The sequence below is a fragment of the Diplotaxodon limnothrissa genome, linkage group LG7, assembly GCF_057381915.1.
Source record: "Diplotaxodon limnothrissa isolate DT_005_m linkage group LG7, D_limnothrissa_male_GT1.1, whole genome shotgun sequence".
Lineage (NCBI taxonomy): Eukaryota > Metazoa > Chordata > Actinopteri > Cichliformes > Cichlidae > Diplotaxodon > Diplotaxodon limnothrissa.
This window is the reverse complement of record NC_140602.1, coordinates 64,413,297-64,440,780: the sequence shown is the minus strand read 5'-3', so window position 1 is coordinate 64,440,780 and position 27,484 is coordinate 64,413,297. Positions and strand designations below refer to the sequence as shown.

Genomic DNA, 27,484 nt, shown 5'->3' with positions numbered 1-27,484 from the left:
ACCATTTCTTGGCTGAAAGCAGAAACTTTCAAGTTTTTGCCAGTACGCGACCACACACACACACACACACACACACGCGCGCAAGCTTCAGAGATGCAGATTATGTTACCGCCACTCAGAAACAGCAGTTTCCTGGTAAACAGTGGCAGCATAAAAGACAGATTCTTGAGTATAAACATACAGCTGACTGCACAAGCTGACAATATCAGAATCAGTATATGCCATTAATCCTTGGGGTGGGTTGTTTAACTTTGTAACATGCACTCAATTCCAATCGGGAAGAAAAATGAAATTTACAATTGACTTAGTAGTCGATTAAAATCTGCCTCACTATTACTTTGAAAGTTCACTGGCTTCTTACAAGTTAGTCCTGATCCCTGGTTTTCCCTTCCAGCTGTTCACTGTTGTTACAGTCAGCCTCATAGACAAACACACAGTACCACATACAGAGTGTGGGAAACACAGAGTCCTCCTGGAATGATCTCCTCTAAGTAGAAGCAAACCTTAGTTCAAACCTGTTAACGGCCTATATATTAACAAGAGAAAGGACACAAACTGACCTGTCCAAAGCCCAGAGGGTGCTGCTGCCCAGTCACCTTTTGCTGTCGGGACAGCAGGGGGGCAGATGGGAGGAGGGGGATGGAGGAGGGAGTGCTCTGTTGTCCTACGAAGCTGCATCGCCCTTTGGACCGGGACCAGGAATCTAAGACTGGAAGAGACAGAAGACACATTATTCAAACAAAAGCATATACAAAACCAAAAATAGACTCCAGGTTTAGTCTGTGTGACTAAAAAGTAACAGCAACAACCACAATGACTTCAAACAAGAATGCACACCAGAGTGACAGTAGGTTTACTCTGTTTAAAGAACATGAAACTTTTGGCATCTCAAAATGTGACCATTACTAATTTAAGTTAACATGACATATTTTAACCTGTCATGACTCAAAATGTTAAAAAAAAAAAAAAAAAAAAAAAAGCCTTACTCCTGAATATATGTAAACAGCTGGGAATCTTCACATACAACACAGAACCATTAAACAGATAAGAAAATCCATAAAATCAGGCAAAGGGGAAAATGGACACTCAGAAAATGGCATCTGAGCAAAGTTGATCCTCAGACTCTGATCTGTATCAGTTTTAAACTCACTGCACAATTAACACATTTATAATACCAAATTATATTCTGGGTATAGAAACTGATCTCATGTCAGTGTCTTAGGATAACTTTTGCTGCACAGCAAGAACCAACGGCAAAAACTCAAGCTCTGGTCCAGTACCAAACCAAATGCATCCTCCTTTCCCCCTCCGTACGTAGGATCCAACAGAGTATCCTGTCCTGTCTTTATGTAAACCTTTAGAAACTACTGTAATACAATGTGGATCACTGATGGAAGACTATGCAGATTTAAAGAAGAAAAACTTTTGAGGAACGTTTCAACTCAAACGGAGGGAAAGCCATAACAGAGGCAATGTTAGCATTGCCTACAATGGATGCATCTTTTGAGGTCTTAGGCTACGTTCACACTGCAGGCGAAAGCGCATCAAATCCGATTTTTTGACCCTATGCGACCCATATCCGATCATGCTATGACAGTGTGAACGGCGCAAATCCGATATTTTCAAATCCGATCTGGGTCACTTTCGTATGTGGTACTGAATCCGATACATATCCGATGTTTTAGAAAGCGACTGCTGTTTGAACGGTCAAGTCGCATTAAATCCGCCTTTTACGTCACCGACACAAGACTGAAGCCAATTATCAGCGCCAGAGAAGCGCCCGAGAAGACATCGCGAACGCTTCCTGGCCATCCAGTGTAGATGTCAGTGAAACTGTTGGGAAGACAACGTAAACATTTTATTTGTACTGTATAATCTGCAGATTCTGACAGAAATCTACAGCTATCCTTTGAAGCACCGCTCCTCTCTTAAACGGCAATAAGGATCATTATTAGGTTATTTACATTATTATGTAAATAACAAAATAACTTAAAGCAAAAATTGGGAAACGTGAAGACCGAAGTCTTTATATTAAGGGCCATCAGTCAAACAATACTGTTGCTCTGGGTCTAAACAGAGCGCGTTGTGTATGACATCTTCTTTTGCGCATGCGGGCCGCTTTGAGCGTTCACACTAGAGAGCGTTTGCTGTCGCATTTTATTTGTAGTGTGAACGAGCAGACAAAAAAATCGGATTTGATCAAAAAATCGGAATTGAGCATTAAGACCTGCAGTGTGAACGTAGCCTTAGACTAGAAGAAAGTCTTCTGCTGTTGTCTCTTGATCACCTGTTAAAGCCTCTATGACCCACTAGGGGGCGGTAAGCCCCTACTGCTTCCAAATGACCTGTAAAGCAAACACCACCAAAGCACAGGTGACAGACCACACAACTGGGCCAAAAACATGACCACCCCCACCACTATTTCAGGTGGGTTGTTTAAAAACTCCACTTTTATACACTTTTTAAAGAAAAACAAAAACAGCGCAAAGCTCTCTGTACGTGTAACAAAAAGCAAACAAAAAGATACAATAAAACAAAAACAACCTCAGATTATAATTATACACATAGACAAACTTTGCATTGAAGAATCAGATTTCACTGACCGTTTCTCTGGACACGCTCCTCTATCCCCTGAGTGTTGTTATTCTGCACTCTCATTGGTGGAACTACCATTGTCCTGATGCCACGTGGGCTCCTGCCCTGCACAGTAGGCGAAGGTAGTGGCGCTACTATGGCAGCCAAAGACGGGTGGTTGTTGTGGTTACTGTTGTCAAGGTAACGATAGGAACTGTTGCCGCGAGGGGAAGTCGACGTGTCGGATGAGGGGGAGCCTTCCACTGTGTCACAGCCGCTCTCGTGACCATCATCCTCAGACATGCTGAACGGGAGGGGAGGGACAAACAAACATAAAGAAGATTCAAGCAACCGCTACTTAAAAGTGTTTTCAGTGTTTTTCTGTTGAGCAACTTTTTTTTTAGTTACTGAAGGATGTAAACTGCTACCTGTTGGCTCTCTTGCATGGTGAGACTGAAGGGCTGGACTGAAGAGAGTTGGAGGCAAACGAACTGGTGCTGAGGCTGCTGTCGGGGCTGCTCAGTGAGCACACTCTCTCCATAGACAAACTGGTGTTTCCGCAAGCCTCACACACACACTTCTCTTTGCACCTGAGGAGACGTTTTTAGATTTTTTTTTAGTCTGAAACAGCCGAATTTAGAGGTAGTCTCTTGTATAATGCAGGGACTTTCACAGAATGTTGTACGTGAAGCTGACATGTTTTCCCTCATAAGCAGGGTGAGCTTGAACGAGTTAATTTTCCTGATTATACTCACTCATTCAGACGGCACCTCAGTGGTTGTTCCTCCCCACCCTCATCCTCTGCATCTGTCAGATCACTGTGGATGCTGATAACGCTGGGCGTGGGGCTCCCGTCAGTGCCGGCCATCAGAACCGCTACATCTCGCTGCCTGAGCAAGTCCGACTCTCTATTAGCGTTCGTCGCCACCTCTTTGAAGCAGCTCACTTCCTCCTCTGCATCATCATCGTCCTCATCTGTGTTTTGAACTTCTGGTTGCCTGGTTTCCACTAAAGGCACCTCCCTTTGAGGCTGCTCCCTTCCTGCCACTGCCTGTTCAACAGCATCAGCCATTTTGGGGGTCCGACATCCAGTGATGTGGACGTTGCTGGAGTGAGACAGGTTCCTTTAAACAGAATTATTTCATAAATGTTTAATATATCAGTGACAGAGAATCTAAAATCCAAAGACGTGCACAAGGAGCAGAAGCCAACCTGTTGTGACTGCGCCTATTCCTTTTATTGGTTGGCTGTGGCCACACAACGTGAGCTATGCCAATGTTGATCGGCTGATGGGCCGAGAGCGCTGGCATCTGATTAGTCAGAAGAGGTTGTTTGATCACTGCGTTATAGTGGCTGTTGTGTGGACGCACTTTCCTGTTACAGATTTTAAGAGTAAAGGGTGAAAGAGAAACATGAAGCTCCATATTTCGGGTAAAAGCATAAAGAGAATAGAAAACATGCTGTGACATGATAAGAAAAACAGTTACAACTCATGACAAGAACTCCAGTAATGATATTTCAACCCTGCTTTGCACATAATTTGGTAATTCCCAAAATGAATCTTATCATTTTTGCACACATGCCAATAAAGAATTTGACAGAAAAATGTTGACCAGTGCAAGTCTTGCAAGCAGGGACTTTCCCCAGACTTTAAGTCTTTGTGACTCACCCCCAGTCGCTGATTCGCTGAGGTCCAGCTGTGGTGTCCTTGGTTAGGGAGGATGGTGGTGGTGGTGGTGGGTGAGAGGGAGGAGGCCCTACTGGAGTCATCTGCTGCCAGGCTGCTGGGACAAGGAGCTGCTGCCCCCGGTTAGACCAGGCCTGCTACAGGGACAAAGGAGTCAAATCATAGATGTTATGTAATCTTCTTTTGATCTCCATTGGCGTCAGAAGTGGTTTTTGAGGAACTTCTACTCAGTGACGCATCAGCAGTAGGGCGACGGGAGCTGAGAGTTACTCAGGGTGTGTCTGCCACTGCTTCTTTAACAGTTCAACTTATTGTTGCATGTACAGAGCTTACCTGAGCTATTACACCAGGCCTCACAGGTAAGGGTTGTATAGGAGGTGCCTGAGTTGCCATGGGGACAGAATAACCTGCTGGCTGATTAAGGTTGCCTTAAAAAACAGAAAATTTTAATTAAATTAAACTGTTACACAATAACTAAATTTTATGCCATTTGGGTAAAGTTACTTCTTAGAAAATATAAAATGAATGTTGTGTAACTGCCAAAAGAAGCTATGAACAGTCGATATACCTTGCATGGTTGGAGGACAAAGAAGGAGGGCAGGTGGGAATGAGTCACTGCACCCAAACTGACCATTTCCGGTTGTCAGAGCTATCCCCGGATGCAACACTGATGGAGCCGACTGGGTGATAGCCTGCTTCAGGTACGTGTACACAGAGGCAACGGCAGAGCAGAGAGCAGTGAGTGATAGACAGAAATCAGGTGAGAAGGTAGAGGAGAAGAGAGGAAATGAAAAGGAGCGGTGACAAAGAGACACAACAAAGGTTAGCCATGAAAAGAAGATAACGACAGCGGTGCCAGTGAAGTCAATGTGACAGAAATATTTAATCCAGTTTACTACAGTGATGCATTACAGCAACTTCAGGTCAACATTAAAGAATATGCCAACAGAAACAATATGTTAATTAATTGTACATGTTTAGAGGCATTTATGCACTTGCTGTGCTGAATGACAGACTAAACCTATTCCTAGCACATTCTCACCTGAGTGTGGATTGGTATGTTGCTGTAGCCCAGGAGGCCAGAGGAGGCAATGGGAGCTAGAGGTGGCCTTGAGAAATGAATGGTGTTCTGGTTGAGAGCGTCAAAAACTGCATTGCTGGACCGAGTGTGGCACATGTCCATGATGCGGAAAGATGACTGCACACTGGTAAGGGTGACAAGGGAAGCTGTACGTTTGTGGTTCACGAGTACATACTGTATTTTTACCATGCCAGTGTGCTCTAAGTTAGACAGGAGAAAGGAAGCACACAGGAATGTGAAAATCAACACATCTTGTGAGCTGTCGTAGTCTTACTGGTTGCTGTGAGGGTAGTCCAGAAGATGAGTCATAGTGAGGAAGGGGTGACTGAGGACACTGGTGGGAACAGTCCTGTCTTCGGCATCGACCAAAAGCATGCTCTTAAGCAGAGACACAAACTCCCGCCTGTCTGCCTTCTCTGCTTGCATGTCAGCGTTATCAGGACTCAGCACCAAGTTCACCTAATTGACAGAGCAAGTCACAGCCACAAACTTAGGTTTAAATATATATTTTGTGAAGGTAAGACTTGTATTGTATTGTAAGGTGTTTTATTTGTGTCTGGTGTAGGGATGGGTATCGTTTAGGTTTTATCCGATACCGGTGCCAAATCGGTACTTTTGAAACGGTGCCGGTGCTCAAACGGTGCTCAAACCGGTGCTTAAAGAATGGAGAACACAAAATTGGTCCAAAAACCTCTCATGTTCAGCTGTTTTTTGTAAAAATATAACAATGTTAGCCTTTTCTGCAGCTATGGGGCATATATGGTATCACTCTTGGCTGGAAGCAGTGCTTAAACAATGGAAAAAACACAAACTTTGTCCTAAACCTCTCATGTTTAACTGTTTTCCACTTTTTCTTTGGTCATTTTAGCCTTTTTAGCCAGGGTGAAGGGAGTATCTGCCATCAAACAAGAAGACAGCCGCATGTAGCTACGACGGTGTTTGCTAGTTCACCTTACATGCATTAATGTAATAACGTGGTTAGCCTACTCAACGTAAATTAGCTACTCACGCAGAGAAGAACGGCTGCTGCCACCATCATCCTCATCATTTCTGCTACACTGGCAGGGCTAGGGGCCAGGACTCTCCTCTTCGTGTTTTTGGGGGATGTTGCATAACAGTAGAGCTGGGCGATAGAACGATAACGATATGTATCGCGATATAACTTTTACTCGATAGAGAAATTAAGCTATCGCGATAGACCTCGCCGCTCTTGTCCTCAAAAAAAAAAAAAAAAGAAAAAAAGGTCAGCCAATCCAAATTAAGTAGCGCAGAGCCGAACCAATCACAGCCGCAGCGTCACGTCGCGTGACTTGTTACGTACAGCACAAGTGCCAAGCCGCACGTGTGTTTGTTTGGGAAGCAGCCAGCGGGTAATGGAGCCAGCTCGTAATGGAGGAAATGAGTGTGCCGACTAGAAAAATCAACCGAGCGTGACCGAAGAGAAAACAGATGATGGTTCCAATGCCGGAGAGATTGTCGAACGGAAGAGCCATAGAAGTTCCGTAGTGTGAAGGTATTTCGGCTATTTCAAGTCTGACAAAAAACAGAGTAGCGTGCACTGTAAATTGTGCCGAAAGCAAGTCTGGAAATACAATAAACTGGTGCATGCGTCACACTGTGCACCACGTTATTGTTTCGGTGAAATGAATTTCTACAATACTGTTAATTCTACTCTCTGCAGTGTTTAAATGCTTACATATACACACAGTTACTGTCCCTCCACACATACGACTCGGTTCTGCTTCTATGCCCCAGCTTTGTTTACTTTTTCCCACCGAGGCTTCTAGACTTCTGATTGGCCAATATTTCTGCACGGTTAGGAATCTAGCGCCACCTGCTGCTTTGGCATGTTCATAGCAGCGTTTTCCTTCATTTCTGCCTTTATGTGTGGACGGGATTATTTTTTAAAACGAAAACGGAAAATCTCCGTTTTCAAAAATACCCGTGTACGTGTGGACGTAGCCTCGGTCTCTGACTGGAAGCGCTAATTCGTCATTCGGCTTTTGTCAGACTAAAGTAACTGTTAAAACTGTTTGAAAAGCTAAGCTATACAACAAGGAGAGATTGAGAATTTCCTTTTAGTTCTCAGTTTATTTGATATTGACAAAAGTTAGTCAGTTTTGTCTGTTCTTCTGTAAAACAAACTAAGATTTATTTTTAGAATTAATATTTTGTTTCTAAGTGGAATTGACAATTTAGTCTGTTTCGTTTGTTCTATTTTGAAACTTAAACGCTTTAGCGGCTGCCTTTTGTGTAGTTTGCAATATTTGCCTTTATTTATCTGAAAAAGTCTCATGTTCCTTAAGTACATCTACCCTGTTGAACTTATTATGGGAAATAAATATTTAAATAAAAACAAGCTGCTGATTATTTCACATTTTACTTGTGAGCAACGGCACATTTAAATCTTACAAATATAGTTATTTGGCTTATATCGTGATAGATATCGTTATCGCCTGAAATGAAAAAAAACATATCGTGATATGAAAAAATCTCATATCGCCCAGCTCTACATAACAGGCAACCCACCCGCAGTAGATGTGCTCGGTGTGAGGTCTCGCAGCAAGCTATCAAATACGGCGCATTTCTGGGCTTTTAAAAAAAACGCTATGCGTCGCCAGGTGTTTCATCGGATTCGAGGTGTTACCTCCTTTGACAGTATCACAGTATCAGCTTAAAGCACTTGTTGCTGCTGAGTTTGCATATTTTGCTATGAAGTACAGCCAGACTTTTGACCGCTTCGCCTTGGGCATTTTTAATCTGTAGCTCTGCTCTAACAGAACGTACGTACCTGGCCCCGCCTACTATCCTCGGAAACGTAAAATGATTGGCTAGAATCTAAAGTGTATCACAGCTCAGGAAAAAAAAGCACCGAAATAAAGCACCGAAATGTGCGCTGCTTTTCGGTCTGGTTACTACCGTTTATGTCAGAACCGGTGCCATCATGGCACCGGACACCGGTACCCATCCCTAGTCTGGTGTGGTTTGATTTGATGCAAGTGATTTGGTTTATAAAGACTCACATGGGCTATGTCATCCAGACAGCTGAAGATGTACTTTCTGGCCTCTTTGGATTTAAGTCCTGTCTCTTTCTCATGCTCCTCTGTTGTCTGGAGGATGAACAGGAACATGAAGATAAATATTTCAGACACATAAATGTAATATGTTAAGACTTTTGTATAAGCAGGGGTTTGCATCTCTGTGTTTTGGAAATTATTACTGGATTTGTTTCAGAGATGAGGGATGAAAGGTTAGAGTATTACATAGCAGGGAGAGCAAACTATACACGTCAGCATGCAAATCTGGACGCGCAACTTGTTCCAACTGAGTTTTGCTGGAAAGTACACGTACAGATAAACACTCGGCTTACATTCATTTAAACTGTATTTAAAGTCAGCTCAGCAGGTAGTCTAAACACAGTTTCACATTTCCTTCGGCTTTCCTCCGGGTTTGCCGGCTTTGTTCTGTTTGGAAAAGATCATGCAGCTGTTTCCTATTGGGAATGTACTGCCACTTCTTATTTTTCCATGACTGCAAGGATCTTTCACTTGACTTTTTTCTAAAATTTTAATAAACAATTACTGACTTTTAATGATGTGTAGTTGGCAGGAAGAGGCAGACATTGTGTTTGTGTCATATATGTGTCTATTTTTGTAGGATCTGAATGCACATACTTTTAGTCTCCACGATGCATAGGGAGAATCTGATTCTTTGGAGAAGAAACGAGAGGTCTTGGTCCCCTTGTTGAGCAGCTGCTCGGGAGGCAGGCCTTGAGTCTGAGAGATGTACCGGATCTGAGCGGTGAAAGAAAGCAGACAGGACGCAGTGAGGAAGAGGCAGAGGAAGGAAGAGGAAGAAAATAACAGGAAAGTCACAATCAGTCACAACAACTTACATAATCACTGCATAAAACCACACCAACATGAGCATCACGAATGTAATGAATTTTACCCAGTTTCTATATTAGTTTAAATCAGCTGATGCAGTCTGCTTGTGTAAATATGTATATGACTATTCTTTAAAAAGAACATAAGGTAGACTGAAACACTTTCTCCAACATGTATCCCATAGTGCATGTTGGAGAAACCATTTTATTAATAACAATCTTCACCCACAAAATGTAATCAAAGGCTCAAATGTTAAGTGACAGATTCATATGTTCTCAGTCCATGTGTAAGAAAGGATGGCCACCTTTTACCCTTTCCCCCTCTAACTAACAAGTCCAAACTTTTTGTAGTTGACTGCAAGAAATCACAAAGTTTAACACAGCTGAATCATGTAATTTCACAATGTTTTTATTGGGATGTGTAGGCCTCTATCTGATGTTTATTTAATGAGCATGAAAATCCATTTCTATTTATCAGCCCATGCTTAATTTTACTAATTTGTGAGACATTTTAAAATGCCACTGAAGGTGGGATTACCTTCGCAGTGTGATAACACAAAAGTAAACCATCGTGCCCAGATGTAGGATGTCTTTTACCAAGATTGGTTGAGCTGACCCCCCAGGCTTGATTAAACATCTTAAATACTACGATACTCCAGAAATTCCATGAAAAACACAAATCCTACAGTAACAATTTTACAGTGTGTATGTGTGTACATGTCATGTCTACGGCCTAGAACAAATACACCGACTTGCCAGAGAGCACTGGACTGAGAACCTGCTGATGGTGCACTGAACGCCAACCACACTGTCTATGTGTGCACAAGTGTGTGTTATGTGTGCACGTGTGAGTGTGCGCACTTGTCTACCATCAGGCTTATGTTTATAAATACATTTTGCTGTGTAGAGTGGAACTGCAGTGAGCCTTGGCATAGGACAGCATGCTTTTCGGGACTCGATGTGCACGCGTGAGTGTGTGTCCTGGCATGGCCTTGTGATACAGAGCTGTCAAAGCTCAGCGGATGACTATCAGCTACTCTCTGACTGATGACAGTTCAAAGCATTAGCTTCTTATAGAGGAACAAGGACCTCCAAAAACACTGAGAAACACACAATAAAGCAGGGACGATTTTAAAGAATCGATTGCTTGGTTTGGCAACCAAGCAATCGATTCTTTAAAAAAAACAAAACAAAAAAACAACTACGTTTGATTATTTGATGTTTGAAATTCATGTCAAAACACACAACGGTGTCCCACTTTTTTCCCTTCAAATTTCTAAACCCATGACGGCCTTCATTCTGGACCTCGATGAGTTGACTATGGTCAAATGCAGGATAATCCTGCACTAGTCTGTGAATGTGTTATGGGCCTGTTCCCATGCTCCCTCTCCCTTGCCGGGGGACTCCGTTTAGGGTCCCTGTTGTATAGTTTAGATCGCCCAACCCTGTGGGAAGATAATCACACACTGCCAGGAACAATTTCCTGATTCACTTAGTCCAGATTAGTATTAGGTGGACTTCATCAAGGATTTGTTGGACCACAGTCATAAAGCAGGAGAGAGATTGGGAAGCAACAACAAATGAAGGTTTAACTGTGTAATAAAAATACTATCGTTAGGCTCCTGGGAAAACACAGCCAAGAATGAATTATACACACTAAATTTATTTTCTGCAAAAATGAGGTTTAATTTTATTTTCTCCACCTTATTCCGCCTTCATTTATGAAAGGTCTCCCTCTTCAGGCTTTCTGTCCTTGAGAGTGTGCATGTGTGTGCGCGCGTTTGTGTGCGTGTGTGCGGGAGGGGAAAGTCACCTGGTCGTACTCCAGCGCTCCAGGGTAGAGAGGCCAACCCAAGAAGAGCTCAGCTATCACACATCCCAGCGACCACATGTCTATGGCCTCACAAAATGGCAGGCCCAAAATAATCTCTGGAGCCCTGCAGAGAGAAAAGAGAAAGAAAAGGTTACGCCTGGGAGTTGTTCACCAAGTATAATCACAAACAGGTCATACTGACACAACCCAGAGAACAACAAAATAAGTATTGATTGACAAGAGTGGAAAGGCTGGGACCGCTGCAGCTTTTGTTGGATGGAGCTCAAAAGAGGTTGAACAGGAATGTTTATGAGAACAAAAAGGTAAAACAGCTCAGCAGACACCAAGCATACACCCAGGGCATTAAAGACAGCCCAGGGACTAGTGGATGAGAAACTTGCACTTCTGGACTTGTCTGTTTAGTTGCATAATTAACCGTTACATTTAGAACACAATGAACTTTTCTGAAACTAAGACCGTTGTGGCAATGTGGGAAGACAGAACCATGAAAACCATTCAAGAAAAACAGATTATTGTAAGAACTTGGCGCATAATTGTTATTTGTTTGGAACAATTTTCTGGTATTTCAGCAAAAAGATCTCTTATGGCTGGTACCCATTTTTAGCATCATTGATGACCAGAGATGGGCAGTAACTAAAACTAAAACCGTGATTTTTTGCGAGAATGTCTCATGACAGTGACGTTAGCAAGTGCGACGTTCGTGACAACAGCTGTGTGCAGATCAACAATGGATCATATATCAAGTGCGGGAGGGAGTATGAGCGTGCAGCGTTTAAAGAGTGGAAGTACTGAGCTTACTTTGAGTTTGATTCCATAAAAAGTGACAAAAACATTAGCGTCCATTAGCATTGTGCGTGGGAAGAAAACTTCTTTTTACAGCGAACCCCCCCACTTCCAAGCAAGCACCGATTTTCCCTGGCATGTTTAACTAAGACATGGTTAAAAACTTTGTTTCAACAATGAATCTTTCTGTATTATACATAAGGAACATTATGAATACCACCATGCTGCCTAGCATATGACTGTCAAAAAGGAACCAATTACCATGTTGTCAGCAGGATATTCTAAGAACTTAAACCAAATACTACATCCATATGACATGCATTCATTCCGGCAACAAAAGAACTAAATCTCTTTCAAAGAATGGACTTTGCCACTTGCGCAATTTACTGGGTCTCGTAATCTTGCAGTAGTTTCTTGAGCTGGTGGATGAAAACAATGCTCTATCAGGCCTGGACACAGCAGCTGAGAAACACTGCTGCAAACAGCAACCACTGCTGTGACGACCACAGGGAAAATGACTGTTGCCAAGCAACAACTGGACGCAGGACGATAATGTCACCGCATTACTGGGTGATAAATGGGGCCATCAGTCATCGCACTGTGTGTACATGTCTGTGAGAGTGTCTGCTTGTGTGTAGACACACAAACGCATATGTCAAGTTCATTTTTACAGAGCCCAGGCTTTCTGCCCTCCTTGGCTTGCAGGAAATTACACTTTGCCATTTCCCATTGCTCATTCAGGAGGAAGAAGTTCAGTTACGCAACACCAAAAAGAGCCTTGGGGTAGATGGCCTCAAACATTTACAGAACAGTCCTGTAGCAGGGAATAAGACGGTGATTGTGGGTTTCCTTGTTCTAAACATGCTTGAAGTGGTTGATTTTATCTGACAAACCAAAAACCAACCATTTTTCAAACAAACAGAAAGGCTAATAAAATACTTTTAAAATCTTTACTAAAATAATGAATTAAAAAATGATTCATACTTATTAAAACAACAAATAAAAATAGATACATAATGTCCCTTGTTGAGAAACTGCAGTCATAAAATAAGACAATGCTGCTGGAGATTACAACCAGTGTATTATTCTGATGTAGGAAGAGGAAACAGTGGTTCTTGTTTTAACTGTCATCACACCCATGTGCTTCTGCTGTTTCCTTAAAGTCAAGAACAGATCACACGGCAGCAACTCAATGCATTTGGACACGTACACACAGTCAAGTTTAAACTGAGCACCAGAAAGGGGAAGAAAGCAGAGTTTAGTGACACTGAACGTAGCAGTGTCCCACAGCTGGTCTACTGGGATTTCCCCCAACACAGCCATCTCTAAGCTTTACAGAGAATGGTCTGAGAAGGACCCAGAAAAATGCTTTGTTATTAATCAACAGAGAAAAACTTCCAGACGGTTTCATGCTGATAGGAGGACAACAGTAACTTAAATAATCACTTGTGAAAATGTTGAATCAGATGGGCTACAATTTGTATGAACTCACCAAAAACATTGCTTTGTCTCCTGAAATCGTAATTTTTGCTGCAACATCTGCACAAGCAACATGAGAGTGTGGTGCCATCCTGCTTTGTATCAACAGGTCAGTCCAGTGGTGGTGTAATGCTGTGAAGGTTATTTTCTTAGCACACTTTGGGCCCTTTAGTACCAACTGAGCATGTGCAAATGTGTAAATGTCTACTTGGGTATTGTTGGAAACTATGTCAACAACATAACCATCTTCTGATGGCTACTTCCAGCAGGATAATATGCCACGTCACACAGTTCAAATTGGTTTCTTGAACATAACAATGAGTTCACTGTACTCTAATGCCATCCACAGTCACCAGATCTCAATCCAATAGAGCACCTTTGGGATGTGGCGGAACAGGAGGTTCTCATTATAAATGTGCAACAGACAAATCGTCACCAACAACAGCTTGTTCAAACCATGCCACAAAAAACAAAACAAAAACAAAAAAAACAAAATCAAGGCAGTCCTGAAGGTAAAAGGGCATCTGTAAAGGTACCAGTAAGTAACTGAAAAGTCTTCGGTGACTGTGTCTATTCTTAGCTGCTATTAAATCTAGAGTCAGTAGTAATGATTTACAGTAATTATAAACTACCCAAGTGTTGATGCTCAAATGGTATGGTAAATGGGAAAGACTCCACTACACCTGAAAGTGATTCCTCGAGGCTGACATTTTGAAACGGAAGAGTCACTCTCTCTAGTTTAGACAGTACAGCCCATGTTGGTAAGCTTCAACTGCACTTAAATTTTAGTCAGTATTAAGACCACTCATTTTGTCACTTTATCTAAGGAAGATACAAGATGCTATTCTCCACCAACTACACAAGCAAAAACTCAGTTCAGCTGTGCATTACAGGCCTATAGCAAAAATAAACAGTCCACATGCATATGGTCAAGGGAGAGATGGAGACACACAAAAATAAACCTGAAGAGAGGAGTGTGTATGTGCACATGCATGTGTTGTTGTTGCCCCCCAGAGCAATAGCGGCAGCCTTCCAGATCTATAAAAGCTCATCACACAACACACAGCTGACACTCCCGCACACACACGCACACACCCACACCCACAGGTGTTTGGCAGGCAAACCAGGTTCCAGAACTAACTAGTCTCACTAGAAAGCAGCAGCTACGACACGAATAAACAGTGCATACAGTATGGCAACACACTGCTGCGGTGTTCAGAGAACAGAAATAACTATGGACACACACACACACACACTCACTCTCTCTGGACACGTGTTTAATTGATGTTGATGTGATGGGACTTGGTACAGGACACGTGAACCCTGTGCTTGAACAAACTGCAAGCAGAGCTGATTCATCATGATTACATATCAAACAACGGCAGCATTTCATGTTGCAGGAAACACGTCAACCAGAGCAGCAACATTTGAAGCATGTCTTTGCTTTCTGTTGCATTTTCAAAATGTTTGTAACAATTCCTTAAGACTAACTGATCTTTGCTTCTAATTTGTAAAAAAATAAAATAAAAAACCCAAACAAACAAACTTGTAAGTAATATGAAGGCGACTCAATGAGTTCTCAGGCCACACCTTTACAAACATGGATGCATGCCTGTCATTCATTTGTGACAACAACTAACACATGCTAACAGATTTTTGCTACTTCCTCCTTCCATCAAGCATCTACGAGGCCATATTTGTGATACATGCACACGCACACTTAAGGCCATACTACTCACACAGTTGCTTTATCCTACCTAGTGACAATATGTACACAATTTCTGCACAAATGTGTGGATTGGTGGGGAGGAAATTACCCGACGCTGGTCAGATCTTGGACTAAAAAAAGTTGGCTCAAACAAAACTGACAATGAGGTGATCTGTGGCCAATCCAGTACACTGTGTACTACACCAAATGTCAGCAGCACAGAGGTTGCTAGAGGGAAAGCTAATGCAGTGTAAAATAAGCAAATGAGCAAAGTGACAGCAGCTTTGAGGCATTTCACTTTAGCTACACCAAGTTTTTATTTGTATTTTGTAGGAGTTTTTTAAACTGCAAAACTGCAGCCAAATAAGTTGACATGACTGACTGGTACTCGACATAAGCAGATATCATCAGCCATGGTAAAGGTGTGGTGACTTTATGGCAGACTACATTACAGGATTAGTAAGGAGGAACAACTAACAAATAAAATGACAATTATATTATTTAGTCATCCAGATCAGCCTCAGATATATTGAATATCGTCTCAATGGCAGCTACCTGACATTTATTCACCTGTTCACATGATTACATTTCACTGCTTTGTAGAATGTAACCACTATCATTGTTTTACTTCATTAGCATTTAAACACCACAATAATTTTCACTTACATTTTGTTTATTATCTACACAAACTGCATTTGTATGCGGCTGATTATTATAACATTCACACTAACACAGTAGCCAGTGTTTATAATAATATCAATAGCCATAACAACAAAACTGATCTTATTAGCTTATTAGAAATATAGTGTAACAGTTTAATTGTGTTTAAGTGTAGCTCTGGACACACCAGTTTCAGATTTTTGTACAAACAGCTGCTTCACCACACAGTAGCATAAATAATCCATCTGGAGTCCCCAGAAAAATCAATAAGCTTGCCACACAGACACACAGCTACGCAGATTAGGTGTGTGTACTATCATATCATATAATACAATACAGGTGTACAATTTTACGTGATAAAAAACTGACATATCACGAAATCAGTGTTATAGAGATGCCGTGTGTTTACATTCCCTAGTATCCACAGAATGTGATAAGCCCAGGCATGTCAAAACGATGATTTAATACTGAAAAAGGCAGCTACTTAGACAACCTCTAACAAAGCACAGTACGTTGCAAAATATGCAAGAAAGCCGTTACTGCTAAAGGAAGACACAACAAATTAGTTTCAACGAAGACTAGAGATGCTGGCACCTGGTGATGCGAAACCCAAAAGTAAAGAAATCACTTAAAGCATTGCTGGAGTTGGCAGTCCATATAACAGGAAGTGGAAACGGTGGACGGAAATGACTGGTTATGTGGTGGCAAAGGCAGGGCTTTAAGCAGCTAGTTAAAAATCCCAACTCAAGATTCCCAGGTACAAAATATTTTTTAGGTTCAGTTTTATTATGTGACAATATTGAGCAGGCTGCATAAGAGCTACAAAGTTAAGTTAGTTACTGTTAAGTAACTAAGTCAGTTAAGTACGTTTGTTTTTATTTCTATAGCATCAGAAGTAGGGCTGCACGATTAATCGTTAGAAAATCGCGATCTCGATTCATACGTATGTGCGATCTCATTTCCAAATGACAACGATTTAAAAAAAAAAAACACAAAAAAAAAACAACAACAACCAAAAAAAATAAATAAATAAAAAAAATTTAAAAAAAAGACGACGACGATTGTACCGCATTTTGATCCGGGACGTAATCTGCATGAAAACAAGCGCTCACTCTTCCTGCTCAACAAATGACAAGGGCGGAGCCTTATACCACGTGATACAGAAGCTGTGCGATGCTAAAATTAGCAGGGAAAAAACAACGGAGAGCACGTCAGGGATGACGAGAAAGTGACAGGAGAAAATCCGTCCCGGTCAACCACCCAAACATCAATAACGGGAACCTTATACAGCGCTTCCCTATACACGTCGAACTCCCGCAGGCACAAAGAAATTACGGAGGCTATCACTTATCACCTGACCAAAGATATGGCTCCCATCAACACTGTGCAAAACGAGGGATTTAGGAAAATGATCAACACCCTAGACAAACGCTACACAGTGCCGTCCCGCAACTATTTTTTTTATTGTTGCACTACCTGCTCTATACACGCAGTGTCGAGCAATGGTGGAGACGGAATTTCAAGCAGTACAACATTTTGCGGCAACAACAAAACGTGAGATATTTGTTGTTTTTATGTTTATTTATTGTTTTTATGTTCAGTCTCAACTGTTACGAAGTTGATGTGCAGTTAATAAGTGCAATAAATATTTATACTGGAAAAGAAAATCGTGAGAGAATCGTGATCTCAATTCTAAGCAAAAAAAATCGTGATTCTCATTTTATGCAAAATCGTGCAGCCCTAATCAGAAGTATCATCACAAAATTCCTTCAAATATCTTAATACAACTTTGAGTCTATGCTACACAATCCTAACGCAGATGTGTGTACACATAAGCACATACACACAAAAACAAGCGCACACAGGTGAAAAAGGGGTCAGTATATAAAAAGAGAAGTGCAGGTAAATTAGGAACCAGCAAACAAGAGACAGGGAATGTATTTAATGTTTTATCATATACATACACTTAATGTGAGTATCATATATTATTCACTCAAAGTACAAGAAACGTATCATGGAATCAGGTATGGACTTCACTGGCAGGTTTCCCTGCAGACTAAATGTCAGTTAGGAAACATGATACCAAACATGGTTACAACTGATTTCCACAGTTTTACTTCCACAGAGAACGGCAAATAAAAAAAACCCAACAACAACAACAAAAAAGTCATCTTCTAGCCCTACTTTGTAAAACTGTGCCAACGTGGGTGAGGCAGCAACTTAACTCAACATATGGGTACTGCATTTTGAAAAGAAGCTCAAGATCTGCCTAGGACTCTGTCAAATTAGACCTCGACAAAGACACATCTGAATATCTACATGTACAAGATGTACGACACTAGGCGCCAAAGTAAAACATCACTTCAGTGGCAAAGACATCACACCTAGCTTAAGGAAGGCTACACACCCTGCCCCGATCTGCAACTGTGTTAAGATGATAGCAGTCTTTACTTCTACCTGAGCTGCTTAGCTGAATTATTCACATAGCCCAATGCTCCATTTTCACTGTGGGAGGTGGTTTTACGTCAACAACCCCCACAGCACAGAACAGTCACCTCACCAGGCCCTGCTGTGTCATGCTACTATGGCAACATCACATAAGCACATGATGAGCACAAAGGTTTCAGCTACAACTTTCTAGTTACAGAGCAAGGCTTAGGGGAAATCAATAAAGTTCAAGTTCATACCATCACCCTCTCAACTCAAGCACGGTGCTCACTACCAGATAAACCCAAACTATGTTGACATATTGCGCCTTTGACGCCGACAGTGAAAGATAAAATAAAATGTACACACTCACAAATTATGTAAAATGGATGTGATAATCTTTATAAGAATATAATTTCCGATCCTATAAAGTCTATCCAACTTGAATGCATATTCCTTTACAGGCTTTTGAACATGCAAACAGGAGAATCAAAAAACCCAACCTTTAATTACTGGACATGCTACCACTTGAACCACAGATTACCCAGTGAGTCATAAGTTTTTGTTTAATTACCAACGCAATTAGCAGCAGCATCCAAAAGGAAGTTCACCGTAAATTTACACAAACATTGCTAATAACGGCCCAATATAATATCTCAAATCACAATAATCTTATTACATAAGCTAGTCACAAAAGGCCCTAACTTTACATTTAAGAAAATGTACTTATTAGGGCTGCCACGATTAGTCGACTAGTCACGATTACGTCGACTATCAAAATCGTCGACGACTAATTTAATAGTCGACGCATCGTTTGAAGCTTTGTAAGATCACAAAGGACGCAGGAATGAGTAGTAGGATTTAAGAGTGTAATAACGGACTGAAACAGAAGATGGCAGCACTGCATGTACAAGGATGCCAGCTGCCGTTAAACCCCGAAGAAGAAGAAGCTGTGTCCCAGAATTCATAGCGCAGCCCAGCGCAGTTGTCAACAATGGCGGCAGCTAGTTAGTTTTAACTTTACTCTTATTATTCTTTCTGGGTCACAAAATAAACGTTTAACATATTTTCAGGCGAGAATGTAGCTGTGTAAACCTCAAATATCTGCTCAGTTTATCAGGACACCACATATTTTCAAAAGCGCTCCGATGTTTTCGGAGATGTCTGTTACCCACTAGCTCGTTAGCTAGGCGGGGGCAAGGCTAACTAGAGCCGTGAGAACACCGGACTCCCGGCAAATCGTTTTCAAACCCACCGCCGTCTTTTGCTAGTCAGGTTAAACATATATATAAGTCACTTAGATAACTTAAAAATGTTATTGTTTGGCTTTCTTTAGTATTTTATTTGTTCCTGAGTAAATCGGTTTGGCTGAGATTAAAGTTATAGTTTTTGCACAGCTAAAACTGTCAAGCAGACAGCTGATTATCAGAAGTGTGAGACGCTGGAGAATATACTCCGGTGTCCTGTTATATTTTAAAAAGCAAGGAGTTTATTAAACTTCACCGAAACAATCTGCAAATTTCATTAAAAATTAATAAACTACCATCTTGTCTTTATTTTTAGTTAGCACAAACACTTCAAGCTGTAAGCTAATGATAGTTATATAAGACCAGATGCTGCTGGTGCAATAAGCTGTACGCTGTACGTCCAATGGATGATGATCTGATTAGTCGACTAATCGCAAAAATAATCGGTGACTAGTCGACTATCAAAATAATCGTTTGTGGCAGCCCTAGTACTTATACAAGCAGTTATGGCTATGCTATTTGTCTGCCCTCACTTTGACATTAGGTGATATGTGAATGCCTTGAAACTAAGTTCTTTTCAGTGAGTGTCTAATGTGATTTATGGTCAGTGCTCTCAAGACTAGAACTAGACAAAACACCAATCTGTTCATTTTTTTGTGGATAAATATAGACTCTTTGTCATGCCAGTAAACACCAGGAACAAAACATTCATACTGGGCCTCATTAAAATGACCTCAGTTTTACTGCCATTTTCAGGGTTTCTTTGTGTTTTAAAAATCTGAATTCTCATCAAAGCCACACTGTTGGCAATGCCATTATCCATGGTGCTGGAAAATCCAGGGAAAACCCAAAAACATTAAGCAAAAAAGCAGAAAAAAGAAAAATCCATCCAACCACTGTGGTGAGGCTGTATCTATTAAGAGCTTCGCTATGGTAACAATACAGCACAGGCATTATGTAACATGAGCATGGGAGATGATACACTATATCCTTCAAACCACTCTCCACATAACCTCACTTACAAACAACGTAACACTCGCACAGAGTGAGCTGACTCATTGAACTGGGTCTTGTATAACAGCAATAAGAAGCAACAGCTACTTTCATCTGCTCCACACGTATAGGAAACAAAATGCACTGCAAAATATTATTATGACATCTCAGTTTGAATACAGACAATTCCCCCAACCAAGCTTACATACATGCTTACCAGTGCACACTGCACGTGCAGTACCAGCTATCATCATGGCTAAGCCAACTCCTCCTCACACAAACCCACAATGGAAAGCAGGTGGGATATACAGCAAGAGAAGAAAGCCATGAAGTACTGGTTTATTTAAAAATAAGACTGTGTCTGGAGTCAGCATATTCTTTCAGCCATACACCACCAGCTAAGATAAAGGTCAAGTTAAAAGGTACAAAATCTCAACATACAAACGTTGAATACTCAGCAAAGCCCCTCTGTGACATTCATGTGGCATTATTGTCAGGCATGTTAGAGCACATTTTATATCCAGGCTCAACAGCTGTTCTATAGACAGGGGCACCACATAGGAACACACCCAGACACACACAGGAATGTCTGAATGTTTTTTCCTGGATCTAAATGTGGGTTTTCACATACCACATTCTTCACTGGCCTGAGTGACCTCTCTGAAATCCACCAGCAGCCCATTTTAACTGCACTATGATCTCACTTTTGCTGCTTCGAGATGAAACACACACACACACACACACACACACACACACACACACACACACACACACACACACACACACACACACACACACACGTTCTCCACAGTTAAACAGGTCAAATGAGGAGCAAATCCTTTATGTTATGTAACAGCTGTAGCTCCACACTAAACCTCAGCTCTGGTAGAGGAGGGGGCTGGGGAGTGGCTAGATTTATCTAAAATAGAGAAGTTGCACAAAGCTATTGGTGGAATGTTTGTGCTCTAAGGCTCAGTTTTACATTTACACAAGTTTCTTCACCTCAGGAAACCCAGACTTATGTATCCCCATTTCAACACCACTACCAGAAACACTTTTGAAATAACTGATAATGTGCTACGTTCCTTACAGGGCAATAAAATCAGAACTGCAGAGAGTGTACTGTTGGGTGTGTGTGCTCCATTAGCTGCTGGCATACCCCTTATCCCAGCAGCCTCTGAAGAATTGCACAATGAAGAGTTTGCAACAGTTCACCCGACCCAAATGACCTGCTTGCTGAAACTTGCTAGTCGGAGCTGTGATGAATAAAATTGCCAGCGTTCTGTCCCGTGATTAGCAAAAAGCAAATACTTTTGCTTTGGAAACAAGCTTGGATATCATTATACGTATCACAAACAAGCCTACGAGTCCACAATGAGACGGCTATATACCAAAGAGAGACAAGGTTGTTTTTTTTAGTCGACCTTGTGGTCTACTTTGTTTTTAAGTACAGAAAGTCCTAAATTTATTGTGTCATAATGCGAGCATGTAAGCTTACAGCTTAACAATGTAATTAAGTTCTACATTTCAGTTCAACAATGCGTCCTGAGGTTGGGAAAGCTGTTTCATAAGCACGTTCTTGCTTTCACAGAGGCCAGAAAGACAAGCCAAATATTTCATGACGCTGTTCCTCATATAAACATTTCAGTTCCTCTGCACATTATGCAAGATCAGCCAAGTTAAGGGCGTGATGCACTGAGAACTACTCAGATGTACATCCAGGCATGTACATAAAAAATGCATACAAATACAGAAGGGGGAAAAAACAGCTCCCAAGACATGTCAATGAACTCCCAATGAGAGTGTGCAGGTTGTTACAGACCACGTCATTTTACATAACAGAGAAGGCCTAAACACACAATGCTCAGGCAAGACCTCACTAAGCCCTGTGAGAAACGGGGAGAAACACACAAACAACCATTACCCATGGGAATAAGTCAAATCACTGTGCTAGCATGTTATGAAGACAAATACCATGACATTTCACCTCGTGACATATCTGATCTTCCTAAAAATATTCTACCATGTGAAGCTTATTCTGAACACTTTGTACTACTGGAAACCAGCTGGGTTCAGTCTGATGCATGCACTGATTGGTTTTTTTAAACATATTTAGGGGCCTTTTTGACAAATGTGAGTCCTATTCAAAATTTTTAAAAGCCCATAATTACAGTAAAACTAAAACTTTAATTGTCACATTACAGGAAATAAAAATGTTTACCATAAACATTTATCTCAAAATTAAACATCATGCTTCTCTTATGATATGGTAACTGATAACGCTGCATTAAAACTACAGGGAGTAGTGAAGGCTGCATTCTGATCTACAATAACAAAGCAAGTTTACACAGCAAATTATTTTAGAACAGCTTCAAAATGTCTTTCAAAGTATGAACAGGAATGCCTATCATATCACGCCACACCTACTGGTGAATGACTCCCATGAGTCTTGAAGAATGATTCAGAATTGAGTGAAAGCACTCACCTGTAGTATCTGGACTGCAGATAAGTGGAGCAGACAGCCTTGGAGACATGGCTGGCTGAGCCAAAATCAATGACTTTGACTCTGTAGGGCTGTCTGGAGGGGTCAACCAGCATGATGTTCTCTGGCTTCAGGTCAGCGTGAATCAAACCCAAAGACTTGAGCTTCTTTAGGGCTGTTGCCACCTGCAGGAATTAACACAAATACAAAATATGATTCAAAATGGTGCTCTGCATTTTTTTTAGCCCATTAAAAACTAGGTGTGCCAGCTCTAAAAGCATCATCATACAATATGTCCTGTATCTTATGTGTTTCTATGGCAGAAAAGAAAAGTTTGTTTTACCTGCTGCAGAATAGGCCTGATGATTTTGAGTGGCAGTGGGCTGAACTTGTTCTGTTTAAGAAAGTCATACAGATTTTGCTCCAACATCTCAAACACCAGGCAGGTGTGGCTGCGGTGCTGGAAGCACTCCAAAGCACGCACCACATTGTGCTCCTCTGCATTCTCACTGCTCAACCGTGCCAATATCTCAACCTGGAACAAAAGGAAATAACATAGGCTCAGACTATCAGCTGTTAAAAGATTATGGGAGAGAGAGGAAAAAAAGGCAAATTGAACCGTTTCTGTTGTTCGGTTTTGGTGTGATGCTGCAACAAAACTGTGGGCATGCACAGAGTAACACAGCAGCAGATTTCAGCTAACACACTAACAACAGACAGTAATTCACAGTTCCTCACCTCAATCTGTCCCTGACGTGCATAAGACGGATGGTTCTTCAGTATTTTAACAGCCACCACTTCACTCGTTCCCCTCTTCCAACACTTTACCACCTGGCCAAAGGTGCCACGACCCAGAAACTCCAAAACCTCGTAGCTGTTCTTCTGGGAACACAGAACCTCATGCTGAACTAACTGGTAGTCACCATCTCCTGACCCAGCTCTAGTCACTGTAGCTCCAGCCACTGCCTCGTTACTGCCATTTGGCCTGATTTCAGATCCATCCACCCTGATTCCAATGTCTGTCACACCTTCCACCCTGTTGTGTTGAGCAGGCATCCCTCCACCTCCTAATCTGACAGTGTCTGCAAAGTTCCCAGTGTTGGTTTGCAACATGGCCACCGGAGGAGGAAGTGAAGGCAGAGCAGATACCTCCTCCACTATCTGCATGGTTCCGACACAGTTGTTTCCCTGCAGTTGTTCTCCACTTTCACCTGTCTTCTTTTCACATTTCTGGATGGCAGCTGTGTCTAAAAGTTTGGTGTATCCTCCTGGCCTCGGTACTCTTCTGTTTCTACCACCGTCCTCTTGCGTTCTGATACAGGCCCTACTCAGCAGCCCACAGTCCAGGCCTCCTCCTGCTGGAGTACCACCACTGTCCCTATAAAGCCTCACTTCCTGTGGGCCTCTGCCTCTGCTCTGGCAAAGAGACTGCTGATCCTGGGTCCGAGTTGGACCTTCTCCTAGGTTCTCTTCACTCTGTATTCCTGCAGTCTGCAATGCCCACAGCCCCCCTTCTCCGAGCTGTATTCCTGCGTGCAGTCTCCCTGAATCAGCCCCGACTGAGGATGGGACAACGTTGTTGGGATATGCAATACCGTAGTTGACTCCGATCACATAGGTTTTGGGTGGTGGTCGGTGCTGAAAGGCTCTGCTGGTGTTATTACTGCGGTGGGCTTCACCTATATGTCTGCTGGTACCACTACTGCTGGTTCCTAAGGCACTTGTTTGAGCTGAGTGCATCTGTGATGGGTAGACCAAGACTTGTGAGGCCATACCTAAAGAACAGAAACACAAGCCACATTAATCATTTAAAGCATGGCAAAACAAACTCACACCAAAATGCTACATTCAAAAAAAAGTAAAGAGTAGAACCAAAGTTTTTTCTTCTCCTTCACCATTCTCTCGAGCCAAGATTTTAAACAAAAAGAAAAAAAAAATACCAAAGGACACCAGAGCAAATACACATTAACTCATCATTTCACCATTACAGGAAAGGGGAACTGGCCTCCTGTAATGAGAGATGGGGGAAGCCCGCTGCATCTCTGGCCTGTCTCTGCATGCTATACTCAAGGGTCAGTTTCACACAAGCAGAACCACACTGCAAGCAGTACTGGAGGGGAAAATAATCCACCATAAAGGCACGATGAGTTATCAACCAGTGACATTTTACAAATATGGCAATGATACTGAAGTAACAGTGCTTATTTAGATTAGCATCAAAACCAAAATCAGAAGTAACACCATCTGTAAGAGAGGACGCTGAACTGTAGTAGCTACTGCTTTACTTTATGGCCTTTGCAATGCTGTAGTCCAAATGATCTAACAACGATTCTTTGATTAAGGCACACCTCACTCCCAAATCCTAGAAGCATATTAGATCAAAACATGCATTAAAGAAACTTACACAATCTTCATGTCAAGCACTCACTTTTCTATTCAGTGCTTTCTACTTTAGGTAGTTGTCTATTACTGATGTTCATGTATTAATGGAAACATTTGTTCAGCATACAATGTGATCTATGCTGTAAAAATGTAAGAGTTCACATTTCTAAAGTCAGAACACTGTGGTAGCACACCAGGCGTATACTAGCTAAAGTGTGATAACATGGTTAGAAACCAATGTGACACAATGTGGGGGTCATGATAACTGTGTATTGATAGTATTAAAGTATTAAATATTCATGTCATGCCTATAGCACAAATAGGCTTTCTCAAACTGTTTTTATGCTTTTGTAGAGTTACAGTTAGACTCATCACCTCCATCCACTCGGATTTCAATTTTAATTTCCCAAAACAAACGACAACAAACACATTCAGTTATAGAGCCAACTAAAAGAATACAGACTTTTTTTCTTAAAGATTTTGTACAGATATCTTTTTTGGTGTGTTTCTTTTTTACCAAAATAATTGTGGAGTGAAAATTTAATACTGTGATAGCCCTGGAGCACAATCTACAATGTTTATTAATGTTAGATGCTTTGTTGAATTGGATTACATGTTTTAAATCACAAATGACACTGACGTTATAGACCAAGGTTTAGGCCAGTTTTCTCAGCTGACAGTTCAAATCAAATTCAAATTAGATGTAGGCCTATTCAAACAACATGGATGTGTATTCAATGTTCACAAAAAGACAGAAAGGCAGTATAATTTTATGGAAATCTAAAGCATAAATTTTACTGATGGTTTTTATTGGGTAACTGAATTTATAAGAGATGGGGTATGGGCAGGAGGCTTTTTTGGGGGAAAAAAAAAAAAAAAAAAACTTTCAGCAAAGTGTAACTCAAGTTGTCTTGATAGGATTAGGACTGTTCCATGACCACTGGGCTCTGACCAGCCAGTATCAGGTTTCTTTTAGACTAGATCAGGTGAGCAAGGACTAACTGGTGGAGAAGTGGAATAAGAAGAGGGTCTCACCACACTGAGTGGGGTTGAAATCAACCAGGTAAGACTACTGTGGCTTGATCCGTTTTTATATCTGAAAACAAACAGCAATCTTTTAATTAATCCTTTATTTTCTCTTCCAAACTGAAAAAGTACCTAATGCCCCCAAAGCTGAACAAGGACTTTTGTTAACCCTTAAACTCTTTTAAGTGAGCAATGTCCATCTGTCCCACAAAACAGTTAAATCATTGACTAGAGTGGACACATTAGGCCGAATTATTAATTATTCAGACCTTAATGAAGCACTGCTGGCATTACTCACATCTCCCTGGAAGTTAGGAATATACAAACAAAGGAAAGTGATTATGCAGCCAAAGAACAAACATGCTTGATTTAGTTTTACACCAAATAGGATATGATTAGAGAACAGTGTTAGCCATTGTGTAACATACATATTTTAACATCCCATTGTCTAATGCTACACACTACTATAAAATATTTGCCTTCATTTATTCTTTTCCTGCAACTTTCCTTTCATTGCAGCAAGTCTGTACACCGCGATAACAGGCATAGGCAAAGGCTGCAGCCATACTTCCTGAATGCCCGTGTTTGGCTGGGTTACATTGGGACTCAGGTGATTCCAGTTTGACGCTCATGAAGCCGGCTGCGTTAAGCACAAAATTTCATTCCAAGTGCCAATGCAGGTTGAGACAAGCAGAGGGGTGTGCCTCAAAGTCAACATTAAAATAAAACACACCTCTTATTACCAGCAGGGCTGATGTGTTTCACTAGACAAACTGCTGATGGACAGTAACACTTGCAACCACACTTTTCTCTCTCAATATAGATCTGTATTCAGACTCTGGTTAACAACAATATTACTCAGAGCAGAAATGAGCTGGCAAATAGCTGTGGAGTGTGGCTGTAATTAAAATTCTTGCTGACATCATTGTAGTCTAAAACCAAACCCATATTTTTCCACTGCCTCCCTCACCGCTACCTTTCTTCATTCAACAACTACAGCAGCAAATTTAGCAAACACTAAAAATAATCTGATGGTGCTACAGGAAAAAAAAAAAAAAAAAAAAAAAGGCGACACCACCATATGGCTGATGCCAACATCTCCACCTTCCTACGCTTGCCAATATGTCATTCCAGTCTCTGGGGGCCACCGACACAGCCAGTGCTGCTCTGCCTTCTCACTGCCAGGCTTAGGTAGCCTGATATCCCCACAGGATGACGAGACCCAAGCCTGAAAT

The 27,484-nt window shown here is 41.5% G+C and overlaps 1 protein-coding gene across 1 annotated transcript in view; it reads right to left on the bottom strand.

The window, feature by feature from the left end:
• The window catches only part of hipk3a (homeodomain interacting protein kinase 3a), a 33,285-nt gene that overhangs the window by 4,795 nt on the left and 1,006 nt on the right, over positions 1-27,484 (bottom strand). Inside the window, exons 2-17 of the mRNA XM_085360133.1 lie at positions 23,580-24,616; positions 23,185-23,376; positions 22,845-23,026; positions 11,042-11,165; positions 9,017-9,136; positions 8,366-8,452; positions 5,617-5,801; positions 5,304-5,466; positions 4,830-4,953; positions 4,595-4,689; positions 4,244-4,398; positions 3,787-3,948; positions 3,330-3,698; positions 3,003-3,164; positions 2,604-2,878; positions 561-709 (exon numbers count right to left, since the gene is read on the bottom strand). Of these exons, the coding sequence (XP_085216259.1) occupies positions 561-709; positions 2,604-2,878; positions 3,003-3,164; positions 3,330-3,698; positions 3,787-3,948; positions 4,244-4,398; positions 4,595-4,689; positions 4,830-4,953; positions 5,304-5,466; positions 5,617-5,801; positions 8,366-8,452; positions 9,017-9,136; positions 11,042-11,165; positions 22,845-23,026; positions 23,185-23,376; positions 23,580-24,614 (3,579 nt within the window). The 5' untranslated portion in view covers positions 24,615-24,616. The remainder of the gene's footprint in view (positions 1-560; positions 710-2,603; positions 2,879-3,002; positions 3,165-3,329; positions 3,699-3,786; positions 3,949-4,243; positions 4,399-4,594; positions 4,690-4,829; positions 4,954-5,303; positions 5,467-5,616; positions 5,802-8,365; positions 8,453-9,016; positions 9,137-11,041; positions 11,166-22,844; positions 23,027-23,184; positions 23,377-23,579; positions 24,617-27,484) is intronic.